General features: G+C 48.2%; 6 protein-coding genes and 1 non-coding gene across 7 annotated transcripts; 5 read left to right on the top strand and 2 right to left on the bottom strand.

The window, feature by feature from the left end:
• Positions 1 to 1,583: 1,583 nt before the first annotated feature.
• L228DRAFT_265979 (hypothetical protein) lies at positions 1,584 to 2,144 on the top strand (the record flags this gene model as incomplete). Its single annotated transcript, XM_018334791.1, has 1 exon — positions 1,584 to 2,144. The coding sequence occupies one exon, from the start codon at positions 1,584 to 1,586 to the stop codon at positions 2,142 to 2,144; it is 561 nt and encodes a 186-aa protein (XP_018191068.1).
• A 1,678-nt stretch (positions 2,145 to 3,822) lies between these two features.
• L228DRAFT_78004 (hypothetical protein) lies at positions 3,823 to 4,940 on the bottom strand. Its single transcript, XM_018336854.1, has one exon. It carries the CDS (start codon positions 4,695 to 4,697, stop codon positions 4,017 to 4,019), a length of 681 nt encoding a protein of 226 aa, XP_018191067.1. The 5' UTR covers positions 4,698 to 4,940; the 3' UTR covers positions 3,823 to 4,016.
• Positions 4,679 to 6,986, bottom strand: L228DRAFT_265978 (hypothetical protein; the record flags this gene model as incomplete). Its single annotated transcript, XM_018334790.1, has 3 exons — positions 4,679 to 4,925; positions 4,982 to 6,712; positions 6,775 to 6,986. 3 exons carry the CDS (start codon positions 6,984 to 6,986, stop codon positions 4,679 to 4,681), a joined length of 2,190 nt encoding a protein of 729 aa, XP_018191066.1.
• Positions 6,987 to 9,368: 2,382 nt separating this feature from the next.
• Positions 9,369 to 11,057, top strand: L228DRAFT_265977 (hypothetical protein; the record flags this gene model as incomplete). Its single annotated transcript, XM_018334789.1, has 5 exons — positions 9,369 to 9,398; positions 9,454 to 9,754; positions 9,820 to 10,080; positions 10,162 to 10,464; positions 10,588 to 11,057. 5 exons carry the CDS (start codon positions 9,369 to 9,371, stop codon positions 11,055 to 11,057), a joined length of 1,365 nt encoding a protein of 454 aa, XP_018191065.1.
• A 996-nt stretch (positions 11,058 to 12,053) lies between these two features.
• Positions 12,054 to 13,210, top strand: L228DRAFT_244365 (hypothetical protein). The gene is made up of 3 exons (XM_018331906.1): positions 12,054 to 12,323; positions 12,736 to 12,798; positions 12,851 to 13,210. The coding sequence occupies exons 1-3, from the start codon at positions 12,231 to 12,233 to the stop codon at positions 12,920 to 12,922; spliced, it is 228 nt and encodes a 75-aa protein (XP_018191064.1). The 5' UTR covers positions 12,054 to 12,230; the 3' UTR covers positions 12,923 to 13,210.
• A 1,843-nt stretch (positions 13,211 to 15,053) lies between these two features.
• Positions 15,054 to 16,664, top strand: L228DRAFT_77957 (hypothetical protein). Its single transcript, XM_018336853.1, has 2 exons — positions 15,054 to 15,243; positions 15,321 to 16,664. Exons 1-2 carry the CDS (start codon positions 15,228 to 15,230, stop codon positions 16,607 to 16,609), a joined length of 1,305 nt encoding a protein of 434 aa, XP_018191063.1. The 5' UTR covers positions 15,054 to 15,227; the 3' UTR covers positions 16,610 to 16,664.
• A 1,256-nt stretch (positions 16,665 to 17,920) lies between these two features.
• On the top strand, positions 17,921 to 18,001 carry L228DRAFT_t34. Its single transcript has one exon. It is a non-coding gene; the product is annotated as a tRNA-His (tRNA).
• The last annotated feature ends 93 nt before the right edge of the window (positions 18,002 to 18,094 follow it).

The following is an 18,094-nucleotide window of genomic DNA, read 5'->3' as shown; positions in this document are numbered from 1 at the left end:
TGCAACAGAAGCAACAAAAGAATCGAGATGTTCAATTAGGAGTTTGTTAAGAACATGCGGAAAAGTTGGCGGGAGCAGCTCTCCTCTTAAATAGATGTTTTTACTTGAACTCCCTACATGTTCTCGCTCTCTATGCCAAGTAGACACATCTCGCTCGTTGATCCAACCCAACCACTTGGCGTTGCTTCTGGCCGACCAACGGCCTCTCTTGGTTTCCTATCAGTTGCTTATTTGGTTTGATGAAGAGTTATTCCCATACAGCTAATCCCAAGGTTATGAAGTTTGGCCTCCAGCGCCAAACGCTTTGGCTGGATGGAGCCGCTGGCACCTTAGACGCTCCTAAATGGGTTTAGACACGATATTGAGTTTTGGGTCGAACCCCGGCAACCTCAAGCAGAGTATTGCTACCTACCTACCAGGAGCTATGTCACTGACTAGTAAATCAATCGGAATTGATATCAATTGTGGCTTTCTAAATGGCAACAGAAGTAGCAATCACACGCATAAAGAAGGACATCACGCATCTCCCTGATATTCAAAGTGAGCAGCAAAGGTCGATCAGAAAATAATATACCGCGACGATGCCATGACTTTGGCCCTCGGATGGTGAACCAGTGGTCGAAGGCACGGGCCGGGCCGCTGGGTGCAATACCATTGGCTGTCACCTTTCCCACGACGAAATCATTGTTTAGAGTCAAACCTCCAGATATACTAAAATCACGTTCATTTCTACCATCGATCATTTGACATACCTTTGCTTGGTTGGGCTTTCCTTTGATTGGCGTGCCGCACAGCATGGTTTCGGGGTGCCTTGAGGGTCTGGAACTGTCCGCTAACCGTGCGGCATGCCTATCCTGTTTGATCTGCAGTATATAGATTGCTTTCTCATGCCGCGCCATGCATTCGTCCTCCTCCATGTTGGTTGACCTGTTTCCACTCCTCCCAAGCCCGCCTTCCCAGGACCTTCATTGTACATATGGACTAGTTATATTCCGCGTGTATTTAATATCTGAAGCCACTAATCCAATCGAGCAGTCATAAAAAGTATCTCTCCAGCATGTCCACGACTGAAACGGCTGGTTGGCAAACTCTCTCTCTCTCTCCCCCCCCCCCCCCCCCCCCCCCCCCCCCCCCCTCCTTCCCGGGGGCGTTCAGCTATCTTGGCAAGGGATAGACGATTTTCAGCCCGTGAACACCATCCAATAAATTGGAAGATCCTGTGGATGCACGTCTATCTTTTGAGGTATTGTGGCCAGCCTGATAGGTGACGCTAATACAACAGTATGAACCGAGATTTTGAAGCAGGGGTTTTGAGGCCAGACTATATCTACAGTCTTATATGTTGATCGCCCATTGATGCCTGTTTAATCTCCAAAGAGTAAGGTATATAAACCCAACCCCATTCCCCCGAAAACAAGAAAAGTATATATACATTAACGAAATTCCCCAACAAGATCCTTGGCGGGCCATTCGTACACAACTTTTTCAAGTATTTGCAACCACCCAGTCAGTCTCCACAACCTTCCAAACATTGCAACTCGCCTTTCGCTATCGAAGATTTATCTTACTATCAACGCTTCAAAATGCCTGGCCTCCTTCTTCCCGAGATTGATCCCCTGATAGAGCTTGACGTAATCCAACCAAATACACTTCACTGTTTTGCATGGGACGCGCTTAAGCGCGACCGTTGCAAGGGGCTGTATCTTGCCATCCCAAAGCTCCACGAGGAGCTCCTGCTTGTCATCTCTTGCGAAGCCATTGCCTATGCAAGCATAGCCATTCGTTTGAGCGATGCGCGAACCGTGGTGGAATACTGTGACACTGTCGATTATTACTGGAAGTCAAAAAATTCTCATTTTCAGAGCGAATGTGGTAAAGCCATGCCGATGAAGGCATTCTTGATTTCACTTTCAAATCACCAAGTAGCACAAACACAGTACTTAGAGAATGATGTGCGGGTCTCGAAAATTAAAATGACCAAAATGTCTTACGCAACGTCAAACGAAATCGGACTCGAGATACGGACAAATCTGGCGCATCTTCCACGGAACCAGTTGGAGTACGACCTTTTAGTGGATGCACGAGATGCAAACATTGAATCTAGACCAGACGTTCGTCTTGACCCTGAGCTATTGCAAGAGTAAATTGACGATGAGGTGGAGGCCTATCAAACTTAGATTTAATTCAAAGATTGACGCATCAAATTTGTTTATGATCTATTGGTTGGAGTTCTGGATCGAAAACGTTATGTTTATGTGGCCTCATATTTTCAATTCATGTCCCTACTTTGAACGAGCTCCCACAGCGCCCAGGTCTCCCCTGCTGCGGTTTTCTGCCTCTACAACAACAACGAGCTAGCCACCGCTGAACGTTCGACTGAAGGTTCCCGCCAACGCTCTCTCTAATTTTCCGCAACACTAATGGAAGTGAGGAAATCCCCTCTCTCATTGTTGGTTTCTTTCCATGAATGACTTTCCGAATATTGGGGTTGAGATACGATGCTTCGTTCCTGCAAAAGCATCTGGTATAGTGCGTTGGTCAAATGGCAAGCATCATGTCCTTCGAATCGGGTAATTAGAGTGCTATGACAACCAGCCTCGTTGATACTGCAAACGACATCTCGAAGCTTATCGACTCGATTGCCAATTTGCCAAATTTTCTGCTGGTTCCTTCGCTTTATTTTGACCGAGAAGGCATGAACCTCTCAAGGCATGGCAGTATATCTCTACTACAGCTTTGCGTCGTGCCAAGGGATCGAGTGTACCTTATTGACATACATACACTCCATATCCTGCGTGCAAGTCCATTGTTTCAGCTTTTACAGTTACAGCCGCCCGAATTGACAACTTCTGCGTCACCACCTTCATTGTTTTCCCAATGTGTAGGGCTGGAGGCCGTCTCTGCCAAGGCCTATCAGCTAGAGAAAACATCACCCGCGGAGATGGCCATCTTAATTCTGAGGAGCTTTGGCTTTGAGCAGACCGACAAGGAGGCATGAGCAGTGACAAGTTAGTTGATCGGCTCTATGTATCCCTTACTCTAATTTTCTCGCCAATTGGCAAGTGACTGATGATGAACTTGATGTACTCCATAGTATATTCAGTGTAATTTAGCACAGCAAGTCATAGATGCAGATCCTGGACATGCTAGCATCCTCAATGAGTTTAAACAAGCATCTGGCCATTGTACTACCTTGAATCAGAGCATCCTTGATTTTGTTCATTTAGATAACATTTATCATTTGAACCAAATTGAATGCTATCTACATGTAGCTTTCTTGTATAGTCATATGGTTAATAAGAGTAAGCAACAATTTATTAGATAAAAATAACTATATGATGTTAGATTATATAATGCATTATAATTAATCTTGGCTTAATTTATTAATTAAAGTACATAGGTCTGGCATAGATTTATCTCATTCTCTAGAGGTTATTTAAACTTAATATTTCTTATCTATATTTCTAGATTTATATACAAGATGTAGTTTGACCAAGGACCTCTATCATTAAAGGTATAGTAGCAAGATGCAAAAGCTGTCATGGTAGCTGGGTCCAGACCAGCCCGACTGACAATGGCGTTGCTCCAGACCCCTATAAGCACCCAGCATGTTACATGCATGACAGCTACAGCATAGTCCAGCAGCTATATGCTGCATATATATTGTGGGGTAGAATGCTCTGCCAAAGGGCAAGCATTCTACTTTGATACATAGAGCCTAGCTATCACTCCTACTCCGCTTTATCTCAGCTTATTGCCCTGCGTATCTCAGATATCACTACACATTTACGAGGCACGGCCCTTATATGAAGCTTGTCAAGATGGCCTAGAACAATCTTTTTGATACAAAATCTTAATACAACTAACAAAAGAACTTAGTCCATCTCTGTCAAGTAGAAAGCATATACTCTGTTGGCGTTTTCTTCAATTTCAGATCGCCTTGGTTCTCACGCTTGAACAGCAAAGAATAAATCAACTATGCAAATAGTTGCTGGGACGGTTTTACAAAAAAAGTCTTATTGATTGTCTAACTGGGTGACGGTTCGGCCTAGGTAAACTGGTAACCATGAGGAAGCTATTTTCGGAGTGGAAGCAGAAGAAAAAGAGAAGATAAAAGTAAAGATGGAAAGAAATTGAAGGTGAAACGGAGAATGAGAAAATAAAAGGGAGTAAAAATAAGAAGTATATGGTAGAAAGAATTTAAAAAAAAAATCTATTGTTGAATAAAACCTTACCCACTGAGAAATCTGTCCGTCATGACATTGGCCCCTTGAAAACCCTGTAGGCAACTGGACTTTTGCAATAAATAAGGGCAGATATTCCGAGGAAAATTGCGGCGAGTGCGTAGGGGTGTGTGGATATGGGTGGGTAGTAAGGCGAAGAGGGCCGAACTGTCTATATTGTGCTTCCATAAAATGCTCCGACATGACGCCTGCATTCAGAGGTGAAAAGAAAAAAAGATACAACGAAAGGCAACAATCCGCCTGCTTGTATTTACACGCTGAACCAAACAATGACGACAACAATATAGATGATGAGGGTGGCAGCACTTGACTGGCCGACCGAGTTATTAGCCGCCGCAAGGGAAGGAAGATCGAATCCTTGGTATTAAGGAAGAAACCGAGGTCAAAAAGGGAAAACGAAATTGGCAGTGGCGATGGAGAAAGAAGAGATCCGTTTACGGTCTCATTCCCCATTGCGGCCTCAAGGCTTCAGCAAGATCTGCCTTGGATCCAACCATTTCCTTGGGCAGACGGCTGACACGGTTCGCACCAGCGCGCAAACTGTAGGCTTGACCCGGCGAGATGCCGCCGGTGGCGTGGCTGCGAATGCTTCCTGCATCGCTTCCGGTGTCGGCGTTTCTGAAGCGAACGGGAGCAGCAAAGTCCAGGCCAGTGAATGTGCCAGATTTTCGGAGCAAGTGCCTGTAAAACATATTAACGCAATATCCTGGTGAGTTATAATGGAAGTTTTCACTTACGGGCTTGGCATGGCGGCGAGGTCATCAAAAGAAGAGGCGAGCGGCGTGTGGGCGCGAACGCTAGGCGAGTAAGGACGTGCACCTCCAAGAGGAGAGTCAGCACGAGCTCCTCCTTGCATGTCTCTAAAGGTGGTCGGAGGAGCAAAGTCGATGGGCAGGACATCCTCCTTCAACAGGTGAGGCGTCGGAAGGACGTGAAGTGGCTTGGGTGGAGCCATGGGTTTCCGAGGAGCGGGATCGCGTCCGCGGGGTCCCACGGGTCCAATGCGGGCGGAGGCGGAAGAAAATGCACGCGGTCCAGGTTGTCGGAATGGTCCTGGCGATCCATAAGAATCCATCCCACGGGGCGGACCACGCGGAGGCGGTGTCATAGCGCGACGAGTGACAGGCTCCGCCCACGGCTTGGCAGCCACAAATTCTCCTAGAATGGGATCGTAGTGGCTGCCATCAGCTGGATGCGCGTCGACCGGGTAGGCTTGATACTCAGCGCCCTTGGGCATTGGCTTGCTCTCGTCAAAGTACTCCTTGTAGAATGACCGAATCCGGTTCGCTCTTTGCTCTGGGTTATCAGTGGGATCGTCTGGAGGAAGGGGACGGAGACCCATTGACAGCCGACGCATATCAATGCCTAAACCAGCGGGATCAACAGCGTGCAGAGAGTAGTCTTCGGCAGAAGGGAGTGGGGCGTCCAGCGAGTGCCTCCTAATGTGATCCGACGGCGCTGCTGATCCATTGGGCGAAGGCGGCGTGACCTCGATGCCATCGCCATAGTCACTTGCGTCGTCAATGATGATGCTGGGTCGAGCTGCTGCATGTTCAATGGAAGCTTCCATGGATTGCTTGGCGTTCGCCTCAGTGAGCGAGGTGTCAATCGCCGGGGGCGGGCCCTTTCTGTTCTCAGTCTGCTGCATCGATGGCGGCTCGGCAATAGTAGGGATCGATAGCGCTGGAGGCAGGCTTGCGCGTTTGGCTTCAAGTGTGGGATCCGGCTTGTCCTCAGACTCCGGCTGAGGAGCAGCCAAAGGCTCACCCGCCTCAATCAAAGCACCCAGGTAATTGTTGCTTCGTCGCATGTCGCCGGTATCGCCTTCAATATACGAATCACGCTTCCCTTGGCCAGCAGCAGAGGCACTAAGATCGGATCTGTTGGAGAACATGGACGTGCGTTTCGAACGAGCTGGATCACGTGTTGGCTCGGGCGTCTTGAGAATGGGAACGGTGGGACCACTCAGAGGAGGGGTCGACATGGACATCCTCTGGGCGTTATGAAGCAGACCTTGTTTCATGCCGTCCTGGCCGAGACCGCCAGCAGTGGACACGGAGTAAATAGACGCATCCTCATTCATCCGTCGTGGGCTGACGGGCGACATCTCATCAGAAATGTAGATTGTCGCCGGACGGTAGGGGTCGTTGCCGGTATCAATGATGCGAGATAAAGTATTGAGCGACTCTCTCGAGCTCTGCAGATTGGGCGGCAGGAGGTAGGGGCTTCCCATATCCATAGACATGCCACGGCCGCGACGACCCATCTTCTCCGCGTCAACCTCGGTGACAGTCATCTCTGGAACCCCCTTTGGCTCCCTAGTTCCGTTCTTTGTAGTATTCGTGGGCGTAATTTCCATACCAAAATCCAGGGATTTGTGCTGATCATTGGCATCCTCCTTTTGTAATTTCTTGACATGTCTTCGATGCATAACCGTAAACAGCACAATGGCTACGAGCACAGGAATACTATTTGGCAAGATGAAATCAGCTGCGTGCCGATAAACGGGTGCAATCATGGGGATGCGTACCACACGGCCAGCACGATCGGGAGAGTAGTGGTGATGTTAGAAGATAGGCCACCCCCTGAATTACTGGACGAAGACGTCGTCTCGGCACTTCTCCTCACCATCGACGCCGTGTCATCCGCAAAGTCATCGGCAGATGTGACCGTCCTTGGCTGCATCATCTGATCCCGTCGAGCCAGCTCCAGGGCATGGCGAACATGAGGAAGCTGGCTCATTATGCGATTATCCGAGATTGGTATTGTGGAAAGTTGGCGTCAGGTAGAAAGCAGTCCAGTTGGTGGAAAAGTCGTTCGGTCTCAAGGCGAATATTAAACAAAGACGGTAGTGTTTAAATTTGGGACATACGAACACAACGCTGACCCGACCACATCAATAAATCACCAAGACAACAAAGAGCGACTGTGGTGAGAAAGTAAGAGAGTGACAGTGTCCGAAGGACAACAAAAAGAGTGGCTGTCCACACGTCAAACGGCCACAACCAATATGGCCAGCGCGGGACGGAAGAAGCAGTTTGGGAGAGAAGTTGAAGAAGAGATGTCGAAAGGATGAAAAGAGAGGAGACGGGAAGAGGGGAGAGATAATTGGGAAGGGGAGCGGTGGTGCCAGTGGGAACCGGGTGCGCTTGACCGAACGAAGGCTTCAGAGATCCATTGTGGCTCACCGAACGGGGATGCTCCCTCGCCCGTAGCTCAGGAGGAGATCAACGAAGTCCTTTTTTGGGCACACTAGGTGCGAGATGCATGGCACGGCGTACGCCTTAACCGATTCGAGTTGTCATAGTACGGGGGGAAAATCACACAAGGGGGTTGTCGAGGATGGGGGAGGTGCAACAAGCACCCACGGAGTAGAAAGTTGCCGGCGGTTTGATTGCTCGAGGAAGAAATAACGGGGACCAAGAGGGAGCTCCGTCGAAGGGCTCAGGGGCTGTGATACACCGTCAGATTGTGGATCTGCAGCAATTGATTGGTAGACTGCACCGTACCTGTCGCTAAGACCCGCTCAGTTCCTGACTAAAAGTCGAACTAAATGCGGGTCAACCCAAAAGCTCTACGGCGGCCTCCTATAGCTGGCTCAGAAAGGCGACCTTATGAGCTTGTCCGAGCGGTCGCCTTGGTGAAAGAATTGTTCGTCAACATTTGATCCCTGCTCGAGATAACCTAGGAAAAGGAGTAGTCTCGCACGCCACCGCGCTGCAGCGAAACGCTGAGGCGCACCACCCATGCCATAACTCCGTCTATACGGAGTATCGAACGGTAAGCCCCGTAAATCTCTACTTGGTGTCCATTTTTCCTGCTCCTGGGCGATCCTGGCTTCATTTTACCGAGGCGCCAAAGATCACTAGATTAGGTGTGAGAAATAAGTGAGATTTGAGGGACGGGCGCTGTATCTGTCTCTTTCGCGGTGACACCAGAACAGAGAAGGAAAGTTCCTTCTTGAGGCGCAGTCGAAGGAGCGGTCGTGATGGGTCATGTTCTGTATCGATTTCCACGTGTACCTTTGTATGCGAGGGGTGAAACCATCATGGAGGAGTGTAGCGGTGTGTTGCACACATGGCAGAAAGAATCCAAATGAGCTACCGCGGCGCGTGATTCCCGCCAATGGCTTGGAATTGTATCTACCGCTTTGCGCTTCGCCCCTTGCATGTTGGCTGTAGGACGTTATTAAGATGCACTTGGCCATCAGCACATTCACCATTGATTTCGTGCAGGATAATAATGTCGGGAGAAGAGATGTTTCATGATTCGCTTCGAAACATAAGGTATCTTCTCCTCCCCAAGTCTGGCTTTTTGTGCCTCTTAGGAAAGAAGCCACAAGACCCAGAACTTACCTGGGGCATTTCTCACACAACCATTAACAGACACGTTCAATTTGGCGTTTGAATATAGATTGTGCCTCTAAACTCGCACCCTGTAGTGGTTGCTTTTATCCCAACCATCCTGTCATCAAACGGTTACAGCTGGTGGAAGATAATTAAAACCAGAAGTACTCCGGTACTGTCAAGCCCTAAGCGAAAGCATAATTGTTATGATCGATCAAAGTTGCATAAATTCTGGCCAGGAAAAGCTCTGCCGTCCTATAGCGAGTCTGAAGAATAGTAGAGAATCGATTCTTATCTGCTAATAGAAGGTACGAAGCGTATGCGAGCCATTCAATTTCTAACCGTATTTTATAGCTTTGCTGTCTGGCAGCATATTAACATATGTAGTTTCAGTATGCTTGCATACGGGGGAGTGAGCAATGGAAGAATGTTCGATTGTAACTACGAAGATTTCCACTGAACAGCACTCGACCGACAAATTATCTTGTTCACATATGTGCAGAGAATTAAAAATATTGTAAAGGCCGCTTGATGAGGTCAAATTCATGATTCTGGCGATGATGTTCACTAAAGAGATTGAGATGAAGCTTCTCCACAAAAAGCAGCTTGGTGGTTGCCTGTTCGGCGACGTGTGTGCTTACGTAATCTGGGGAATGATGCATGTGGTCAACCAGAGGGGTCGATGGGAGAGAAAACACAGTCATTTTCCACTCCCATTTGTGCTTTTCCTTCTTACCCTTTTTGATTCAGACCCGGTAGGGATCGTATTCAATCAAAGATGGCAGATCAAAAGGCATCCGAGAAGGCGGTAAGCCAATGTTTCCACGTTGGCGCCAATGATTCCATAGCTAACAAGCTCAAAGACAACGCCTCTCAAGCAATCCTCTCCAGCTCCCGAGGCTGAGTCGCCCACCACTGCACGTGAGCTCGAGTTTGATGATGGGCCTCAGGAGACAGGTGTAATTGGAGGAAAGGAAGGTGAATCTGGTGCACGGGTTTCGAGCACAGAAAATCCTCCGCCCAAGCCGCCCCGCCCAATGAGCCCCCAACAACAGGCCGAGGCAACGCTCAAAGAAGCTTTCCCTTCTGTCGACAGTTCGGTGATTAAAGCAGTGCTCGTCGCGAGCGCGGGAAAGATTGAACCTGCGTTCAATGCGCTTCTGAGTATGCATTAACACGTCTCAGTAGGGGACCCGACAAAGAAGAATACTGCGGCTAATCAAGCACAGGTATGACTGATCCAGATGCTCGGGCTGAGCCCACTCCTCCTCCGCAGCCTCCTCGGCCCTCGAAGACTGCCCGATTCACTAGCACTGGGCAGAGCCAGATTGAAGCGGATGAGCAGTATGCTCGCCAACTCGCCGAACACTACGGCCATCCAGGATACGGCTCGCGAGGATGGGGCGACCCTCCGTTGCCACGACGTCACCAGGATAGCGGACTGAAGCCCAATGAGCTCTACGATGATAAGGAGCACAGCTTCATAGATGGTATGTTAATCTTGCCTCTCTGATCTAGAACCATCCGAATTCCTTCTGGCAATATTTAATATGCTCACAATTTGACGACAGACGATCTCCCTGTTATCCGCGAAAACATCCGCAAAGGATTCTTCGAGACCCAAACGCGGGTCAACAAATGGGTTTCTGACTTTAGACGGAAACTAGATGGAGAAACAGAGGAAGAGATCAACAAGCAATCGAACGCCCCCACCGGCCCAGCAAAGGGCTACAACCCCGGCCCGCCCCAACAGCCCTACGGATACCGACAGCCCGGAGAGATTGGGCGTCGGAGTGGTGACCGCGATCGCTATGACGCCGACCCAGCAGTGCTCAGCGATGACTTTACCGCGCTAGAAATGCGCGATGATGAGGGTACGTGCAAGTCTTCTTTCCATCTTCTATTCGTCCTCTTTCCCTCATTCCTGCCAACCCTTAGCCCCCGAGGTTCAAAGCTGCAAAGATCTCAAAAACGCATCCAACTAACATTACAATAAGCTGTCTCTCCTCCGCCCCGTCGTTCGAGCCGCCCGCTCGCCAACCCTGATTTGTTCAAATCCACAGCTCAGCCTCCGCAATCTGGGCCCGTGGACGAAGTCGATGCCGCGGCCCGTGCTCCCATCTCGGCGCCCAGCACTGGCCGGCGTGCCTCAGCTTCCGGCGTTGCTTCTGCACCTGCCAAACAAAGCAAGTGGCAACCTTTGACATCCATTGACCCAGCTCCAATTACCGACAATGACCCGTTCAGCCTTGGCGACAGCGAAGACGAGCGTGAGTCCAAGACAAAGGATGTGCGCGCCGAAGCGTCGGAACGGCTCAAGAAGGCCGCAGCCGAGAGTAAAGCCACCGAAGGGTCAGAGCAACAAGACGCATCGCAGCACCGGAAGAGCCTCGAACCCCATGCGCGCTCAGGCAGTTTGGGCACAAAAGACCAGGTTGCGGAAGAGAAATTGACTGGTGGATCATAATCTGTTATCGTTCTACGTTGTATAAGTCTGTGTGCGTGAGCGGGAGGTGGACAGAAGTTGAACCGAGAAGCCTGCATGTCCGAATTCAGCTACAAAATTGTATGCGTATGTGTGAAAGGCAGATAAGGAGAGGGAAAGCAGAAGAAAAGGGAATGATTGTTCTGGATGTCATAATTCTCTCATTCGTTATTCCCACCACTTGCTTCAGCGTCACTGTCGAGATTCCAGTAATAGTCTTGTCATTTATGTTTCCGCCAGGCGATTACAAGCCTCTCATATATCCCAACCAACCTATATCCCCAATCGTTATCAATTCCATACCTGTCGTTAGCTAGCTTTACCTACCTTATATATTTGTCTTTCTTAACACTAGGATGAACAACAAGTTCAAATGGTGCCCAGTGGCTGCACAAGCATCCGCTGTCATGAAATCTTATAAGGAAAAAGCGAGCAGTGAGTAGCAGGGAACCAAACGCGCCTGACGCTCTCTTGATTGCTCTACATGAATAGAAAATCCCGGCCTTCTTTAAAGTAAAATATTCTAAGCAAAATGTAGTACAGCGAAAAATATTATTATTACTATTTTTATTATTATTATTATTATTATTATTACTATTATATTCGGGTGAGTGCAGGCCTCTGCCAGATTGATTTGTTCTCCGGACACTCCGCGCCTCGTTGAAGACTTGTACAGTATGCGTCTAACTCACATGCCAGGTAAACCAGACTGTGTGTACTCCGTACTTTGTACAGTAAAAGTCACTTCCCAAGTGCCCGCAACCCCAGACCTTTCCCACAAAACCCCCAAAACCGCAGAACCCCAGGGTACTACTAAGGTACGTACTGCGGTACCGTCGTACAGCACTGTACTGCTGTAGTGTGATAATTACAAGTGGTTTGAACGGACTCTAGCGTCATAGTAGCATCATCTGGAATTGTCTATTTTCGTACTCTGTATAGAGTATATAAAGATCCAATCTAAGTCGCGGACTCAAGGTCTCAAGCTCTATTCACCAACGAATCAACCAATCCACGATAAAAAGCGCTACTCTGCGTTTCGATAATAATTTGGATAATAATTTGGATAGTAATTTGGATAATTAACAAGAACGCAACGAAACGACTGACGCGATTGACACGATTGACGCGACAATAGATATCTACATTAGCAAAATGAGCGGGGAAGTGGAAGATAAGCACGGCGAAGCGATTTACGAGGGCGACCATGTGTATACGCGGATTCGGGGCGGGAGACATGAGGGCGAGGTAAGTTGGTTTTTTTTGTTATTTTTTTTTTTAATTTTTAGGGTGTTTTTTATTCCCTCCCTTGTTTGTTTGGGGGGGAAAGGGGCAAAAGATGAGAAAATAAAAAAGCAACAGGGAAAATAGCAAAACAAAACAAAACAAAAATAAAAAACATAACAAAAAATAATAAAAGAAGAAATAAAAACAAAAAGAAGAAATAAAGAAAAGTAAAAAATGAGAAAGTGGGAAAAAGAGAGAGGGAGGGAGGGAGGGAGAAAATAAATTGATAGAATTCACGTCTTTCCATTGCCAGAGAACGGGATAATATCGTGGATCCGTGGCTTTCGCGTTGAAGATCTGATAAAGACTTGTTTCGCATTTCTAGCACGTGCAATTTCGAAGACTTTATATACTAACTAGATTGACATCTCAGGTCGACAAGGTTGTCATGACTGAAGAGGAGGCTAAGGAGGAAAATGTGAAGAATCCTCCCAAGGTAAAGCTTACTTTCCTGACGTTTTGTGGTTCTAGGTTATTGACTGTATTAGGTCCTGTTTGAAGATCAAAAGGGCAAATATGTGGCTCATAATCCCGGGACTCTGGAAAAGCAAGAAGAATAATAACATAGGGCTGAAGCCGAGCAAGCGTGAGACATTTTCTTCCACGCGCAAAAAAATGTCGTGCATATTCAGTGGGAGAGTAGTATGAGAAATGGTGGCGCTTGAGAAAAAGGTTTCTGTTCAGGTTCAGCTTCGCGCCACATTATTTCAGCCAGGTCAGGTTTTTAATGCCGTTGAGTTTGGATCACTTTGGGAGAGGGGGGTCAGTGCCTGACCAGGGGTTTGGGATTTTCGAATGTTTGTTTGGTTTGTGGACTGGGTGATCGCGGGATGTACATCTGATGGGGATTTTGCACGTGCTGTTCTCATAGTATGAAATCGTTCTTGTCATCGAGTTTGACTTCTGTCGTTCGGGTCAAAAGTACAGGAAAAGAGTCAAGTAACCGAAGCTATCACATGAGAGGATTATGATGCTGAATTGTGGGGGATCGACGGGTTCGCTACTCGAATTGTACCGAGACAAACACTGGTCCAATCGAGCTCTTCTTCCTTTCGTGTTCGTCCGAGGGCTATGCTGGGAAAGTGAAGAGAGTGGGAACTGTGGTAATGAGACGATGGGGGCAAATTAGCGACGTTGTAGCGCTGTGTTGTACTGTCGCTCAGCTGGTCAGCGTCAGTATAGGTAGGTAAGGTAGGTAATTTGGAGGTCATGTCGTGTAGAGTCCGACCACCATCTGCCGGTGCTCCTACTCCATCTTTGACCCGCAAACGACCTGAGTGACTTTGGGAAAGTTCAGAGCGTTAGACGCACGAAATCACGGGTGAGGGGTACATGCTCAGGGTCAGGGTTACAATGCAGATGGCACGATTAGCAGAAGACCCTGTTGATGCCGGTATTCGTGACAGGAAGACACTCGCAGCGTGTTTTTGCCCGGACATGGGCTCCGGCCAGTACGATGAATTCCACAGCCTCATCGCAAGGGTTCACAGATCAGAGCGACAAGCATAGAATGAGAAAATCCATAAGTTGTTCAGAACGTCATTATTTATGTAATCAGTGTCACTGTCGTCATGGTCATCATGCTTTCCAAAATTATTCCTTTTCTTTTTTCCTTTTTGAGGGGCGCCCTGTTTTGGTCTGGCTGCGCTTGACGAGCATAAGCTTGCTCAGCCATGATTCCCAAGGGTTCTGGGCCGTCGTCGAGCTTACAAGCGACCGACCAATAACTATTGGAGGGAGTGACAGCAAGTTTAATGCAGCTCCCAGTGTTGCTTGCTGTAGGCCAAAGGGTCCGTCACTCATAGCGTGTTCGCGGAACCCTCGCCTCTTTACCCTATCTGCACGTCGTATTTTGCTCTGGCTCCAAAACTTGCTGACGAGATTGGCATGGCGGGTCACGGATAGGTGAGGAATGAGTGGTTGATGCGACCGTAAAGTCGTAGGGCATAATTTTGGTTTGCAGGCCTTTCAGGTCAGCGTCTGACTCGCTCCTGCGACCATTCCTAACTCATCCAAAATTATCATCAGTAGACTGGCGATTGCTTCGTATAGCTCGGGAAGGCAGTTAGTGTTAGGATGACTTAGGCTATCTAGCAAGCAATTTAGTCGTCCAGTCACTCTCATTTAGGTCGGAAATCGTATCCCAAACCGTCAGTTCTACCTGCAGGCCCCAATCGCACAGCAGCACCATTTCTCCTCTCTCTCTCTCTTTCTCGTTCATTTGAACTCTCCCCGCTCTCTTCTCTCCTCTCTCACGCACACACACACACACTTTTTTCTACAACACATCAGCAAAGAATAAACTGCAATTCTCGAATCCTTTGTCCTGCGTACCTCATTTCCTGTTGAAACTCGCGTAGGAGAAGTCACCCTTGCATCATCCGGGCAAGGTGAAACGGCGTGCGTGGGCAGATTGGACCGAAGCGGGCTCGAAATCCGATTGCGGTTTAGACGGAAAAGAGATCGACAACTTCCCGACAACACGGTCGGCCGTCTTCTTTCTAAGTCCGAATTCATCCAAACCAGAAACCACAATTTCCCCCCCCCCAACCCAACCCAACTCTTGTCTCTCGCTTTCTCTATACTCTCTCTCTTAATTGCAGATTGTTAATTCATCCATTTGTCGATAATACTCCACGAGAAAATAATACTTTCCCCGTCTGTTGCATATTTCCCTGTCAATCGATCGGTCTCCACGGCATATTCGACGGGACGGCAGGATACTCGCTCATTTCGACGCTCATTTCCCATCTCTCATTTGATCGTGACGACACAGCTTGTGCGACGTACTCCATTTTGGAGTGATCGCCCATACTAATCGATTTTGCGTGTAATCTTGTCCAAGAGGCAATTTAGTTTGCCATCATGTCCAATTCCACTGGTGAGTGCCTCAATGGCCGTTTTTGTCTCCTTTGGAGAGCTTCTCTTACGAAACTAACCTCTTCTCATGAACTTCAGCCCCGGCGGGCGACTTCACCTCAAGCGCAACATCGTCATTCAACAATGGCGGCTTCACCAGCAGTGATACATTTACCTCTCCCACGAGCACGTTTCAACCCACAACCTCGTCCACTCCTACAACCAGCGCTCAAACGCCAACAACAACAACTCCCTTTCAACCAACCTCATCAGACGCCTCGTCAACGCCGACGACTTCTCCAGCGACCTCCGCCACATCTTCAGCTGGACCTCCTGTCGTAACATCGGAAATTACGCAAAGCGGCACTTCTGACACCCCGCTTACAATCACAATCACTTCCACTTCAAACTCTCCAACCCCTACTCATGCATCCACAACTGGCCATAGTTCGTCCTCGTCACATACTGCTTCGAATGCCGCCGCAACGTCGAGCGGTGGTTCGACTCTTCCGACTACCGGAGCCAGTACCTCTGGCCATCATGGACTCACGACAGGAGGCAAGGTGGCTATTGCGGTCGTCGTCCCCGTCGTCGCAGTTGGCTTGATTGTCTTGGCGCTTTTGTTCCTCTGGCGCAAACGCAAGCAGCGAAAGGATGCAGCGGATATGCGACGAAAAGAGGTGGAAGAATACGGCTTCAACCCGAACAATGACCCCACGCTGCCACCAGTCGGCAACATGGACAATGGCGAACATGCAGCTCCGTACGAAATGCGTGAAGACGACAGCGGATACCGTGGCTGGGGAGCCGCACCCAATGCTGGACGAAAACAGTCCACAAATCTCTCCAGCGGCGGTGCCACCGGCGTTGCTCGATCCGATAGCGGCAGTCAACCGGGCGGCTATCAAAATTATGCAAATGGCAACTCGCCCACGCAAGGCACGACTGGCGCCAACTCCGAAGCTCATTCTGGCGATCCACTGATCCACGGTCATGAAGCTGAGTCCATTGGTGCCCTCGGTGGAGCCTCGGGAGCTGCTATGAATAGTGCGAACAACAAGCAGGGCGTGCACCGTGGCCCCTCAAATGCATCCTCTTCTTATTCGGCTGCTGGCCGTTCCGACGCCTCCGGTGACGCTCCCATTCCTGCAGGCGCCCACTCACCCACCTACTACACCAGCGAAGGCACCTTTCCCGACGACCCAGCGTACTATACATCCGCTGGTGTTGGTGGACCCTACGGAGATGGTTCTTATGGAGGAGGCTCTGGACCCGGTCAACACGGCCAACCAGTGATTCGAGACGTACAAGCGCGGCGGAATACACGGATTGAGAATCCGTCCATTTTCCCACAAGCCGGCAATACTGGCATTTCGCAAAACTTTTAGTCGTTCCCTTTTTATTTTTATTTTTTTTTCTTCTTCTTCTTCAATCATCTTCTTTTAATTCCTTTGACATGCCACTCTCTTCTAACGAATCTTTTTCTTTATTCGTTCGTCTATCCATCCATTTTATACATTTTCTTGTCGTATATCTTATTCGCAGGCTTGCTCTTTTCTCCCCTCCTACTACTCCATTTACATGCACACATTCGCACCAGGGTTATGGAAAGAGTCTTTCGCGCTTGCTCACTTATCCTCGATGGCTTCTTCTTCTTCTTCTCTCGTCTCGTCTCGATAATACCGGAGTCTGGTCCGGTGGATACATGTGTCTTTTTAACGAAAATTACGCATGGCCGTTTGGGTCCAATGACCCTTGCAATATATAACATTTATCCAAGTAGTGTGAGATGGCGCTCGTCGTCAATTAATAGAGTCCTCTAGTCGTGTCGGACAGTTGCAAATGACACCAGTTTAATATCTCCCTTGCCACGGACTCTCTATTCGTTTATAAGACTAACCGGAAATCAATTTGTATCGATTGACTACCTATCGTTCAAGAAACAAACCTCCTCTATGGTCCCATGCCCTCTTATACCGCATGCCGACAGCAATCCCCAACACGATGAGTGACCACTCAGTTTCCGGCTTTACTCAATTGAAATCTATAATTCATGCTGTAGCTGCGAACGTAGAACCCTTACCATCATTATTAACGAAGTTATTTTGAATGGCTTTTACATGGAATACTTTTTTCTTTTCTTTTTCTGTACACTCTTTATGTTAGATAGCTCACACGCTCCCCATCCCTGTAATTTGATGGCAATGTCCTTTCAGCATGTAATTTCCTTTTTTCTTTTTCTTTTTCTTTTTCTTTTACTTTTTCTTTTTCTTTTCCTTTTCCTTTTCCTTTTTATTTCTGCTTGTCTGGTTCTCGTAGAATCGCACAGCTTGACACGCTGCATCTCGACTCCCGTACTCCGTCTATGTGCCTATTTACAGAGTAGAGTATACAGAGTATCGCAGCGATTGGCGGCACCGCGGCGGACCCGACTACCTGACGACCTGACAATCTGGAAACCCGGCATAACGTACCTGTACTCCGTAGTAGCAAAGGATAGACAGAAGAACGAGCGTATGGGATTGTGGGTTGCCGATTGTGGGTTGCCGATTGTGGATTCCGGATTGTGGATTGCTAATTGTGGTGAACACTGTCCCATATAACTATAAAGAAAGGCGTCCTCGGCGAACGTGTCTTACAAAAAAAAAAAAAGGAAGGTGGTTTATAGGATGTCAGTATTGTTCTATTAATAACTACAAGGTGGTGTGGTGTAATGGTAGCACGTAACGTTGTGGATTCACAGCGCCGTTCCAATCCCGGTTCGATTCCGGGCACCGCCAACATATTTTTCATTCACTGAAGTTTCTTGAGTCGCGAGATTCGAGGATTTTTTTTTATAATTTATAGTTTTTTTTATTTTTTTGAAAAAATTC

The sequence above is a fragment of the Xylona heveae genome (genome assembly GCF_001619985.1).
Source record: "Xylona heveae TC161 unplaced genomic scaffold L228scaffold_2, whole genome shotgun sequence".
Classification (NCBI taxonomy): Eukaryota; Fungi; Ascomycota; class Xylonomycetes; order Xylonales; family Xylonaceae; genus Xylona; species Xylona heveae.
Note: the sequence above shows the minus strand (reverse complement) of the source record. Positions and strands in the feature narration are given on the sequence as shown.